The sequence below is a fragment of the Scleropages formosus genome, chromosome 25 (assembly GCF_900964775.1).
Source record: "Scleropages formosus chromosome 25, fSclFor1.1, whole genome shotgun sequence".
Classification (NCBI taxonomy): domain Eukaryota; kingdom Metazoa; phylum Chordata; class Actinopteri; order Osteoglossiformes; family Osteoglossidae; genus Scleropages; species Scleropages formosus.
Window position 1 is genome coordinate 13,907,101 of NC_041830.1, and position 13,051 is coordinate 13,920,151.

General features: G+C 51.7%; 1 protein-coding gene across 1 annotated transcript; it reads left to right on the plus strand.

Annotated features, from left to right (window-relative positions):
- Positions 1 to 3,831: 3,831 nt before the first annotated feature.
- Positions 3,832 to 12,850, plus strand: LOC108921453 (major facilitator superfamily domain-containing protein 12-like). The gene is made up of 10 exons (XM_029249090.1): positions 3,832 to 4,374; positions 5,361 to 5,571; positions 7,083 to 7,200; positions 8,661 to 8,861; positions 9,301 to 9,393; positions 9,476 to 9,568; positions 9,683 to 9,853; positions 10,421 to 10,515; positions 11,086 to 11,216; positions 11,768 to 12,850. Exons 1-10 carry the CDS (start codon positions 4,089 to 4,091, stop codon positions 11,827 to 11,829), a joined length of 1,461 nt encoding a protein of 486 aa, XP_029104923.1. The 5' UTR covers positions 3,832 to 4,088; the 3' UTR covers positions 11,830 to 12,850.
- The last annotated feature ends 201 nt before the right edge of the window (positions 12,851 to 13,051 follow it).

Sequence of the window (13,051 nt, forward strand, 5' to 3'; positions counted from 1 at the left end):
GTGCATCAAAACATAAGGCATCTACAGTGGTTTGTCGATGGGGCGCGTGGACCCAAGGTAGGACAAAGACTTGGTTCTTTTCAGTTGGACCACATTGATGTTAAGTGTCTCGTGTTACTGTATGTGGTTTGAATTATTTTGTTTTTACCCTCCTGACCATGGCCCCAAAAGTAAATGTGATGCATGTGATGCTAATGCATCAAGGAAAAGAAAAACTATCACGACTGAAACTAAAGTGGAGATGATAAAGCGATTGGAAAAAGGCGAAACACCAACCAACATTGGAAAAGCGAACATTAACCTTTCTTTAATGTTTTTTATACACACACACATTCTCTCTCCACCTCTCTGTCTATTATAAATACTGTTGTAACATTCTCTTTCTATGTCTCTATTATAAACTGTAATGACATTTATTATTGTTATTAGATGTTTTAGTGTACGTGAACGTGTTTAATGTTTTTTACGCATAGAAAGGTACACAATATATGATACTAAGACAAACATTTGACTAACTGACGTTAGATAGCCACCGTAGCTTACTGTTGCGACTTGCGTCCAAATCCGACTTAGATTTAGGAACGGAACTCGTGCGTAATCTGAGGACTGCCTATACACTGTTTTGAGCTGTGGGAATGTAATTAAGGTCTGTGTCAAAGTGACCGTATTGGCTTTAGTTTAGGGTCACTGTTCCAACAGATGCTGACAAAAATGCAAAGCAGTGTCTGAAAACAGAGCTCAGCCAAAGTGAACACACAGAAGAAAAAAGCAAAGCTGTGTTTTGAAGCAGGGATGTCCCGTCCACACAAGGTAATGATTACGTTGACCATTGCGACTCTGTTCAGTCAGCGTTATCCCAGGGAGACCAAAGGTGAACTTCAAAGCCCGAAGTCGGCGACGTCGTGCATTTGCATCCTCATGCTGTCAGTCACATGCTCAAGATAGTCATGTGCTCCACACCCTTTGGCTCATCTCTAAGGTGATTGTTTGCTGAACAATGAGGCTTCCTGGTTCCTGAAATAAATGTGGTCAATGGAAGATAAACGAAGGCATTGCTTCTAAAATGCAATGAATTTAAACTTCCTAACTACTGTACCGGCAATCCCCGGATTACGAGCGAGTTCTGTTTCTAAGTCTGTCTTTAAGTTGGATTTGAACGCAAGTGGGAAAAGTTAGGCACGGTGGGTATCTTACATCAGTTAGTCAAATGTTTTAGTATATAGTATATTCTGTATCTTTTTATGCATAAAAACAAACACTTCCGAATACGCTAAAACATCTTTAATATAACAATACAGTAATAACAAATGTTACTACAGTATTTATAACAGGGGGCGCAGCGGGCTTGGCCAGATCCCGCTCTCTGGTGAGTCTGGGGTTCGAGTCCTGCTTGGGGTGCCTCGCAGTGGACTGGCGTCCTGTCCCGGGTGTGTCTCCTCCGGCCCCGCGCCCCGTGTTGTCACATTAGGCTCCGGTTCGCCGCGACCCCGCTTGGGACAAGCAGTTCCAGACTCTGGGTGTGTGTATTTATAATAGAGGTGGAGAGAGAACATGTGTGTGTAAAAAAAAAAAAAAAAATTAAAGAAAGATTAATGTTCGCTTTTCCAGTGTTTGTTGGTGTTTCGCCTTTTTACAATCAATTTATCTCCTCCACTTTAGTTTGTCGTGATAATTTTTCTTTTCTTTGATGCATTACCATCACATGCACCATATTTATGTTTTGGGGCCATGGTCGGGGTAAAAACAAAATAATTCAGACCACATACAGTAACACGAGACACTTAACATCAATGTGGTCCAACTGAAAAGAACCGAGTCTTTGTCCTACCTCGGGTCCACGCGCCCCATCGACAAACCACTGTAGATGCCCAATGTTTTGATGCACATCGCAAAATATCTCCTGTTTATTACAAATCATTGTATGTAACTCAAATTTTTAATATAATGGGCTTTACAGGGGATTGTTCATAACTACGGGTTGTACGTAAGTCGGATGTTCATAACTCGGGGACTGCCTGTCATACAGAAATTTGTGTGCACAAGTAAATTAAATGTGATTTAATATATACATGATATTTACGGGCCTATGTAAGGTGTGTGCGCGCGCACACCAGTGTCAGCGTTTACAGTAATTTTAGCATTGTACTACAGTACTCCATTGTGGTTAAACCATATTTAGATTTGAACATGCAAACCAGAGCTAAGGACAGTTCTAAACTGTGGTAATACTCCATTGAAGGGCACACTGTATATTTCTGCAGTAACTTTTCTCCTGAAAAAGCACCTCAAGTGCATTGTATAGTTACTTGAATTTATTTTTAATGTTTTAAAATCTGATTTCTGTTTGGTAGAGTTATGATATGATAGCTGTGGACACAATTGTGTTCCCATTTCTCATATTTCACTGTTTTAGATTGTTGGCCTTGTCTCGTTGCTCTAATTTTTTAACCCTTAGGTAGGTTTGACTCTTTTTTTTTTTTTTTTTTTTTTTTTTGTATACACTAGTTTTGCTTTAGAGCTTTTTTGAGGAAATGACTCGGGCCACACGCCTGTGGTATTGAAAGCAGTTACATGTTTTGAAAATGTAAATATTTGACCTCTGGTGTGTTTACATCTGAGATGTCATATTTTTTTTTGTTTATCCCATTCATGCTTCATTCCTGTAAAATACCCTGCTCATCATAAAGGGGGTTTCATTGCCACATGTAAATGCTGACCGCTCCAGCTCCAGGTAGTACACAAAAATAAAATAGAACAGAGTCCATACAGTGTATGAATGCAAATGACATCCGTGGGGCGGTTGACCGCGAGACGACGTGGCCCGGGGATCTCAACCGGACCCGTTTGCCGGCGTTCGCCGAGAAGCTGCGAAAACAGGAAATGAGTCACCGTGTCTGGCAAGTGATGCTAGTGTGATGAGAGGAAGGACGAGCGTCATCTTGGAAGAGCAAGAGGGGCGCAACTGTACGGCCCCGAGTCGAGGGTCATGGGTCGTTCCTTCCGAACAAAATCCACGAACGGTGCGGCGTGTGTGTGCGCGTCTCAGGGCTGCTACTGTCCCAGGCTCGAGGGCACGTGGTAGAAAGCAGACTTACAAGAAGCCGGAAGCAATGTCATTCATTTCATTTCTACAGCAACTGTTTCAGCACCGCTTGATGTCTGTGCCTAGTCCTCTTTGACCTTTGACCTCTGACTTCTAACACATTTATTCATTTAGAGATGCCGTTCTCCAAGGCGACATACATCTCGTAGAAAAAAAATACTGAATACTGAAAAATACTGAAAAAATATTAAGCATTTTGCGATGCACCTGGATGCATCATCAGGGGTGTAAGCGGGGGCTCTTGAGACATTTCGGGTCTTTCGACAGGAGACGCAGCCAGGGTTGATCAGTCTCCGCGTATGATTTACTTGAGCTCCTTGTGAAAGAAAGGCCGCAGACTCCAGGAGAACAACAAAAGGCCCTTGTTGAGTCCCTTAAGTACTATAGTTTGTTTGTACAGTAACAGTACAGAGGCGCTCAGGGCTACAGGATAACATGACAAGTCAAGATTAAATATTGCACTGTAACTACACAAAGTTATGACACGTTGCCTAGACACTTTTTTTGTTCCCATTTCACTTTTTCCTAATTTAACCAATTTAAAAGTCGTACGCGACTTTTAATCTTAATTTACTAAGGACGACATTAGGCACTAATCTAAACCGATCCAGGCTACTATGCTGTTTGATTCCAAAAGCTCCGCCCACATTTTTCTTAACGCGCCTCTCGATTGGTTGTCCCCGTCAGCCGCCTCGCTCGTGATTGGCCCGCGCCATGGCGACAGGCCCCGCCGCCTTGGTGAACGATGACGCGCTGGCGCGTCACGGGCAGGGCTTGAAGATGCGGCGGATGGCGAGAGATCGCCGCGGAGCTACGCGAGGCGTCCGGCGACCTTCCGAGGGCTCCGGTGCGGGACGATGCGGGATCAGAGCGGGGAAACGGAGCTGAAGACCCTCAAGGCGGCTGTAGCCGCGCGCCTCCTCGGCTGATCGCTCCCGCGCCCCGTTTCGCTTTCCTTTCTCCCCGGTTCGCGGCGGCGGCGGCGATGCCGATAATGGAGCAGCCGGAGGACGCGCGTCGCTCCCTGAGCCTCCCCAGGGGCCTCTGCTACGCCGTGGGCCACTTTCTGAACGACCTGTGCGCATCCATGTGGTTCACGTACCTGCTCGTGTACTACCACTCGGTGCTGGGCTTCCCCAACAAGCACGCGGGCGTCCTGCTGCTCGCGGGCCAGGTGGCGGACGGCTTGTGCACGCCGCTCATTGGCTACGAGTCGGACCGCGCGGCCGGGTGCTGCAGGTACGGCAAGAGGAAGAGCTGGCATCTCGTGGGTGAGTGACACGCGCACACGAGCGCGCCGAACAGCGCTCTTCTTCTTGGGCCTCGTCGTTTCCTCTCTCTGTTTGATCGCTGCTGAGTTATGACTCTGCTTCGATTCGAACCCGGCACTAGAACGACCCCCTCGCTGTCCCTCGGGAGGCCGGGCACGCACAAGGTCGCGCGGAGATGCGCCACACCAGACCCACGTGCTTCCTTCCTTCGCCGTGAGATCCGGCGTTAACCCCCACGACGCTGAAAATGTGTCTAGTGGCAACAGGTGACTCGGATGAGTCACGCGACTCGCTCCGCCGATTCGGGAGCAGAACCGAAAGCGGAGGGGACTCGACGGGCAGCGTCGCCCCGCTTCGGTCGGAGCCTCGATTTCCATTTCGGTTCCCATCTGCGGCTTTGCTGTGTTGTTGTTGTTGTTGTTGTTGTTGTGTTTTTTTTTTGTGTGTGTGTGTGTCGTGTCGCCATAGCAACGTCTGGACAGTTTTTTTTTTCTTTTCTTTTTTTTCCTCTTTATTAACGATACTGTGTAACAAAAATAAGTGACCTGTAAAACAAGGAACTAAAACAGATTATCATCATAGTCAAACAGACTGACTCGTGTGTGTGTGTGTGTGTGTGTACTGTCTATTCGGGACCACGTGGTGCTGGAGTGTGCTCTGGGGTTCGCTCACACACCTGGCACACACGGTCTACCTGCACAGCATGTCTTCGGACTGTGGGTGGAAACCAGAGCACCCAGAGGAAACCCAGGCAGACATGTGGAGAACATACAAACGCCACATGGACTGAGCGGGATCGAACCCACGTCCTCTCGCACCACCCAGGTGCCGTGGGACCGTGCCGTCCTCGATCCCACTTCAAAACCGTGATCGACCCCCCCCACGCCACCTTTTCACACATTCCAACATCAAAGGTGCCGAAAGATGATGTTACGGCCTCTCCGAGTTCCGTCCCGTTAATATCGTTCATCGTGTCGCCCTTCCAGGAACCGTCAGCGTGTTGCTGTCCTTCCCGTTCATCTTCAGCCCGTGTCCTGGGTACGGCGAGTCGTCCCCGCCCTGGGTGGGTCTCATCTACTTCATCCCCTTCATCATCATCTTCCAGTTCGGATGGGCCGCCACGCAGATCTCCCACCTGTCCCTCATCCCCGAGCTCGTGTCCAGCGAACAGGCCAAGGTGGAGCTCACCGCCTACAGGTAGGCGCTGCCCACCCGGACGGGATTCGACAGCGCGCAGCAGGAACCCTTGAGCCCGAGCCGATGGAGTGAAAAGTCCCCCGCTGCGCAAACGGGCGAATCGCCGTGACGTTAATTAACGCGCCGGGAGCGACGATAACCGTGGAGGGGCGAGGCGTTCGACGACCGAGGTCGTCCAGCGGGAGGCCCCGCCCCCGGGAACCGCGTGCTGACGAACGAGGACGTGAGGGGGAAGTCCCTCCGTCCACCGAGGACTTTGTCTCTTATTGTGCGAAAGGAGAACGAGGAAATTCCCTCCGCTGCCCTTGTTGTTGTTCTAGATGATTATTTTTGGATTTATGTGTTTGTTTAGTTGACCGTCTTTTTCCCAAGGTGACTCGGTGTGAGTTTTGTGCACCACGCTGCTTGCAGTGATTTACCCTATTACGCACATGAGTAGTTTTTAGTGTCAGTACCTTATGCTTACTGTGATTACTGCTCGAGTGGTGCGACACTTAGGGTAGGGTAAAACAGGGTAAGTCTATGTTGACCAAAGGCACCATGGCATGAGTGAGATTTGAAGGCAGAACCTTCCCATTGAAAGTGCCTTAACTACTGCGCCACCTGGTGGGTGCAGAACCTGTTTGTTTTATTTCCCCCCCCCCCCCTCTTCTCAGAATGGATGAATTGCAGTTCGTGCCACTTGGAAAGAGTGTAAATACAGGGTGAAACACTTGGTTTGTGGGGAGTGACTGTTCTCCGCACGTCTGGTCTCGTGTTCAGCCTTTGCACCGATTCCTGGGCGAGAATCGGTCCTTCGGTGCTCTGGGGGGTCGGGAGGGGGTGACCACTGACCACTTCCCTCTTTTTTTTTTGTGCGAACAAAGCACAGTTTGAGATATTAGGCTGACTATTTAGCACAAGTTTCCTGGGATTTTGGGTCGAGTTGCGTTGCGTTGCGTCGCGTCGCGTCCCTCTGGGGAACCGCTTTCTGTAAATCAAACCCGGTAACCTGAGCCCGGTCTTCGCCGGACCGGTTTGACTGCATTTCCCAAATCCCCCGTTTCTCCGCGTCGCGTTTCCGAGATCCTGCGGACCTTGAGCTGCACCGCCTCTCGCTTCGTACCTTTTATTGTTTGTTCGCTTGGGCCACAAGGTGGCGTAGCGGTTAGAGCCACTGCCTTGCGGTCGAAGGAGCTGTGTTCAAATCCTCCCTGTCGCGGTGGCACCCTTGGTCAAGACGCTTACCCTGGTTGATACGGTAAAAATGACCCTGCTCTATAAATGGGTGAACCGGCGTACGTGGTGTCCAAACCTCACCTTGTTAGTTGCGTTGGAGAGAAGCGTCAGATAGATGATGGATCGGTAACAGTTGCGCTCGCTGTCCGTGCGTCCGAGATGCGTCCGGATGAGGGGCGTGACTTTCGTTGCTCCTCTAAAACGTCGCAGCCCAGGTAGGACTCTTTGCAGAGCACCGTGGTGCCGCCGGAAACTCGCGCGGGGGTCACCGACTCGTCTTTTCGTCTCGGCAGGTACGCCTGCACCGTGATGGCCAACATCACCGTGTACGCCATCACTTGGCTGCTCTTGCACTTCCAGGCGGGACACGCCACCGACAACCTGAGCAGCCTCGACATCCCCGTGTTCCAGGTAAGGCGGTGGGTGGGTGGGGGGGCCGTGTCGCATCGCGTCGCGGCAGCTCGCGGGTGTGCCTCAGGGCCCTGCTCTCGGTTCCTCAAATTGCCACATCTGAGGTTTTTTTTTTTTTTCCCTTTTTTTAAAAGCTGCCTTTCAGTTAGCAATCGCTTGACATCCGGAACACAGAGGGATGTTAGTTCACATACAGTCACTTCCGTTTCACAACGGGCGGCACGGCGGCACAGCGAGTGGCGCTGCTGTCTCACAGCACCTGGATGGTGTGAGAGATGAGGGTTCGATCCCCGCTCAGTCTGTGGAGTTTCCTGTGTCTGCGTGGTCCCCCCCCCCCGGGTGCTCTGGTTTCCTCCCACAGTCCAAAGACATGCTGTTGAGGTTCCCCCATAGTGTGTGAGTGACAGACTGTTTCACTGATGTATGGATGAGTGACCAAGTGTATCTAGCAGTGTAAGTCACCGCGGTGAATAAGGTGTGAGGGCTGATGACGCTACATAGAGTTCATTGGAAGTCTCTCTCACTCTCTCACACACACACACACACACACACACACACACACACACACACACACACACACACACACACACACGTTGTCTGAAACTGCTTGTCCCTTATAGTGTCGCGGGGAGCCAGAGCCTAACCCAGCAACACAGGGTGTAAGGCTGGAGGGGAAGAGAACGCACCCAGGACGGGATGCCAGTCCATCACAAGGCACCCCAAGCGGGACTCGAACCCCAGACCCACGGGAGAGCAGGACCCAGTCCAAGCTGCTGCGCCACTTCGCCCCCCTTTCTGCTTAAATAAATAAATGTAAATGTATGTAAATCAGCAGGAAAAGTAGAGAGCAAACCAGCGCCCCCTGTGGCCACAGGACAGAACCGTGCGGATCAGCGGATTGCGGTCACGTTTCAATATAATTCATCCTAGAAGGATGAGATTAGTGTATATACTGCAGCTGCCATAAATACTATAAATTTTACTGAATTGCACAGCGATTACACAACAAAATTCTTTCAAACTTCTTAGTTACGTCGACTTTTTTTTTTTTTTTTTTTGCGTTGATTATGATTACAGTTTACTGGTTACAAAAATACCGCTTGTTATCCCAGAGCGTCGGTTTTAATTTGGTGCTTCACACCCTTGGAAGATTTTGGAAGGCACCAGAACATTCTAGAAAAGGTACTGGAATAAACTTACCAAAATGTGCTAATTTCAAGAACGTGGAATATTTTTCTAAAAACTGAAATGCAGCATGAAATCGTTCGTAACTGCGGGTCGTACGTAAGTCGGACGTTCGTAACCCGAGGACTGCTTCTCGTCGTTTCTCACTTGAGCCATTTAAGATTTAGTACGTCGCTTACTATGGTTTTTACACTGCTGGCCTCGGACTGATTGACACCCCCGACATGCATCATCGAGAAGAGATTGCGATTTTTAATTCATCTCTTCCTCACCAGCACCTGGCTCTGATTGTGCTGGGCATCGGGGCCGTTTTCTCGCTCATCTTCCACCTGGGCACACGCGAGAAGACCAACTTCCCCGCCAGCGCGGTGGATTCCGCGGGGGAGCGCGAGCCCCTGCTCGCATCTACCCGGGAGGCGCCGCCCGCCCTCTTGCTGCAGTGGAAGCACTGGCTGAAGGAGCCTGCGTTCTACCAGGTGGGGCCCTTTCTCCGACTCGGATGGTTTCCGTGCGGGCGGGACTGCGGTGGACCGGGCGTAGCTGGCATTTAGTCCCGGGCCGCGGGTTCGGACACGGGTTCGAATCCAGCTCGGTCCGCGCCGAGCGTCCGCAGCCTACCCGTGTTCGCATGGACTTCCTCTGGGTGCTCTGGTTTCCTCCCACGGTCCAGAGAAATGTGTTACAGGTGAACCGGTAACTGCAAATTGCCCTGTGTGTGTGTTTGTTTGAGATTGCCTTGTGATGGACTGACGTGCCCTCCAGGGTGTACCTTGCTTCACGTACGCTCTGGACCAGATCAGTCCTGCACCGCACTGCTGGTGCTTGATGGGGAAAAAGTGCTACTAATGTAGTATTTTTACTGCGAAGTACAGCCCCTCGTTTGAAACGTCCACGGTTTGTCTGCTTGGGCTCCAGGTCGCCGTCCTCTACATGTCCACCCGGCTCATAGTGAACCTGTCCCAGACGTACATCTCCATGTACCTGACCAACTCGCTGCTCCTGCCCAAGGTAAGAGCGCGCGCGTCTCGGGAGGTGCGTCTCGGTCCCGTGTTCGCCGCCCGGCGCAGCTCACGCGCGTGTCTCTCTGCAGAACTACATCGCCACCATCCCGCTCGTCATGTACGTCAGCGGCTTCGTCTGCTCCCTGGCCATGAAGCCGCTCAGCAAGCTGATCGGGAGGAGCGTGAGTGTCGCGAATCCCGTCTCGCGGTTCCGCCCCGGTCCGCGTCGAGCGCTTTGGCGACCGGGTGCGTCGCGGTCCGTCGTCGGTAACGGAAGTCGGCTCTCTCCCGGTCAGATGACGTACTTCGTGGGCCTCCTGCTCATCCTGGTCTTCTCCTACTGGGTCATGCTGAGCGAGCGCATGGGGTCCGAGGTGTACGGCGCCGCAGTGCTGCTCGGCTCCGGCTCGGCCACCATCCTGGTCATGTCGCTGTCCATGACCGCCGAGCTCATCGGGGATCAAACGGTAGGAGTTCGCCGACGGGAAGGGCTCGGTGCTCATGGGAATATCGTGCCTGGTCACATTTCTTTGCTTTTTTTTTTTTTTTTAAAAAAACACCTGTAAACTGTGGCTGGAGAGGATTAATAAATACGCTGTTTACACATTGGTAACTCGAGTCGCTTTTACCGCGAGGTCACGGTCAATAAAAGCTACGTGGGAGTCTCCACTTTATTTACAGCTCCGGTTTTTGCACAAGTGCCATTTATACCCGCTATATATTCATTAGTTTTATCTGATGCTTTTCTCCAGAGTAACTTAGAATGTTATGCTACTGACAATTATTTACCCGTTTAAACAGCTAATATACAATTTCAGGGTAAGTTAGTGATTTACCTACTTGTACAGGGTAAGTACACTGATCCAGGCTTCTACAGTTGCAGGGCAGTAGCTCTAACCCCTGACCGTGCCCTGACCGTGCCCTGACCGTGCCCTGACCGTGCCCTGACCGTGCCCTGACCGTGCCCTGACCGTGCCCTGACCGTGCCCTGACCGTGCCCTGACCGTGCCCTGACCGTGCCGTCTGTTTCGCAGCAAAGTGGCGCCTTCGTCTACGGTGCCATGAGCTTCACTGACAAGGTGGCCAACGGATTAGGCGTCATGATCATCCAGGGCCTGCACCCTTGCCAGTAAGTGTTCCTCTCCTCTCCACTTCCTCTTTCCACAGAACAGCCTTCTTTGCTGCCCCTGCAGGAACCTCTATTTAAAGAGCTTTAAGTAAAGCGAAGGGACGGAAAGGCGGGTTCCGGTCGAAGAGTTAACTGGAAACGGTGCCGTTTCGCCCCGCGTGACCACGTTACTGCTGAGGTCCTCTTCGTGTGGAGTGGTTTGAGGTTCCAGTGAGTGAGTGAGTGAGTGAGTGTAAGTGTTGCCACGTGGGTCTGTCACTGAAACATACTGTGGACCTGATGGAGGAAATTGATGGATTGGAATCTTTATTGCGGTGAGGAAACGGATTCGACCGCGGTAAAGTTCAGGGTCGAAAGGAGTTCCTGCGCAGGGTTTTGACGAGACCGACGCAGCGAAGATGGAAGCGCGCAACAGATAAAGTTATCAGCATGGAGACGCCGTTATCCGTGCGGCGCAGCCACTCCGCCTGCTCCTCCCAGCTCTGCGGGGGGGTCTGCCGGTGGTCCTTCGCACCCGACCCCCTCGCTCGCTCGCTCGCTCACCCGTCTCTCCTCTCTCGCCGTCGACAGCACGGCCGTGTGTTGTGACGCCTGCGTCTGGTACTACCACTACGTCATGGTGATCGTCACCGGGGGCGTGGCTTTCGCAGCCGCATTCGCCCTCTGCACCATCCTCATCTGGCCAATCAGGATCCGCAGCCGTGAGTACAAGCGCACCCCCCCCCACACACACACACACACACACACACACACACACACACACACACACACACACGAGCTCGTACCTCATCCATGGGACAAGAAGGCGCACACAGGAGTGAGGCCTGCACGAGAACCGGGCCCGTGTGTGTAAGAGCACGAGACTGTGATGTAAATGTAACTTTATATTGCAGGCTGCAATCCGGCTGTAGACCCTCCTGTCCCCAAACAGACGGATGGTGAGCCCCCCCCCCCCCCCAAAAAAAAAGAAAAAACCGTTTAAAGTGTCACTCAATTACCTCCAATTCCACAACACATTTCTTTTTTTTTTTGACATTTCTCATCCTGGTAAAGCGTGTTCTCTACGGCTGTTCTGATCTGATCCTCCACCCCAATAATCTCCCCGCTCCGGTGCTGATTTATGCCAAAATTCCCGTGATTGGAGCGTATGGTGTTGGAAGTGGAGTTCGGTGCTCTGCCCCCTACTGGCCGTCCTCTGTCCTGCAGCAACTGGCAACTCTTGAACCGTGTCTTTCTCTACCCCCCCACTCAGGTCTGCCCTGCATCGCGGGTCTCATGGGGACGGACGAGCTGGACCGCGGCAGCCTCAACTAGCGCGCGGGCGGACAGGTGGACGGACTACGCGGCGGAGGGGGCGGGCGCCGCTCGTGTCCCGTTTCCCAACTGAAGCGCTTGGACGGTTCCCTCGCCGCCCGGTTCCGGATCGGCTCTCCTTCGGCGAACCCGTATCTTCGTTTAGCCCCCCCCCCCCCCCCCCCCCCCCCCCGTGCGTCAAAGGGTTCGCGCGGGAAACGTGACAAATGTTTTCGCGCACGAGTCAGACGCGCGTCCGTTTGCGAAAGACGTGGAATTTGCGGAGTTCCTGCATCGGCATGGAGCGGCATCCAGGTGGCAGCAGTCGATGGGTTTGCGCTTCTGTCCGATGACCGTTTTTACGCTTCTTACGGAATATTTTTAGTTTTTAGGCTGCGTTACTTTTTACTCTCTTGGATCTGAGAAGGGAAGCGAAGGGGGGGTCCATGGGGGGAGGCCCCCCCCCCCCCCCGTGTTTACGGGAGAAACGCGCTCGTCGGGGGAAGCGGCTCGACGCACAAACGCGACGGCGGCCGGGAGCGGCGCAACGGCCCAGTTTCCCTTCAGGTCCTCCCGGTCCCGGATCCGGGGCAGAGCGGCCCTCGCTGGGCTTTCCTGCCGCCCTCCGACGCTCGCTCCGATTGCCACATTTTCGATGAAAGGAATCGAAATGAGGCGTGTGTGTGTGTGTGTGTGTGTGTGTGTGTGTCCGCTTTCCACTCCAGAAATTGTCCACATCCAACACGGAATTATGGGAAAAGTGCATGTCCCTCCTTTCAGGACCAGTTTGCAATAAATTTCCACTGAGCTGCTGGGAAAAAAAAGTCCAGGTAAAGTGGTCCAGGTGGAGAAACAATGTCTCGATCGCAGGTTTATGTTGTGTAATCGCTGCTTTTATGCAAACTTTTATATAATTTTTTTTTTTTTAATCGAATGATTGTCTGAGACGAACGTGATTTAATGTGACGCTTCTCTCTGGATGCTGCAAAGTCACTTAATTTCCTTTTGATGTTTCTGTTTTAATCCAAAATAAAGTGTCTGCGCCGCAAAAGGAATGCACTGAATGCGTGTCGTACTTCAACGCAGCAGCAGGTGGCGTAGCGGTTAGTGCCGCTGCCTGAGGACGGAGGGGACGCGGGTTCAAATCCTACCATCTGCTGGAGTAAACCTGAGTAAGGTACAGTGGGAATTGCCCAGCTTTATGAGTAAATCAGTGTAAGTATCTCAACACAGTAGTTTTTGC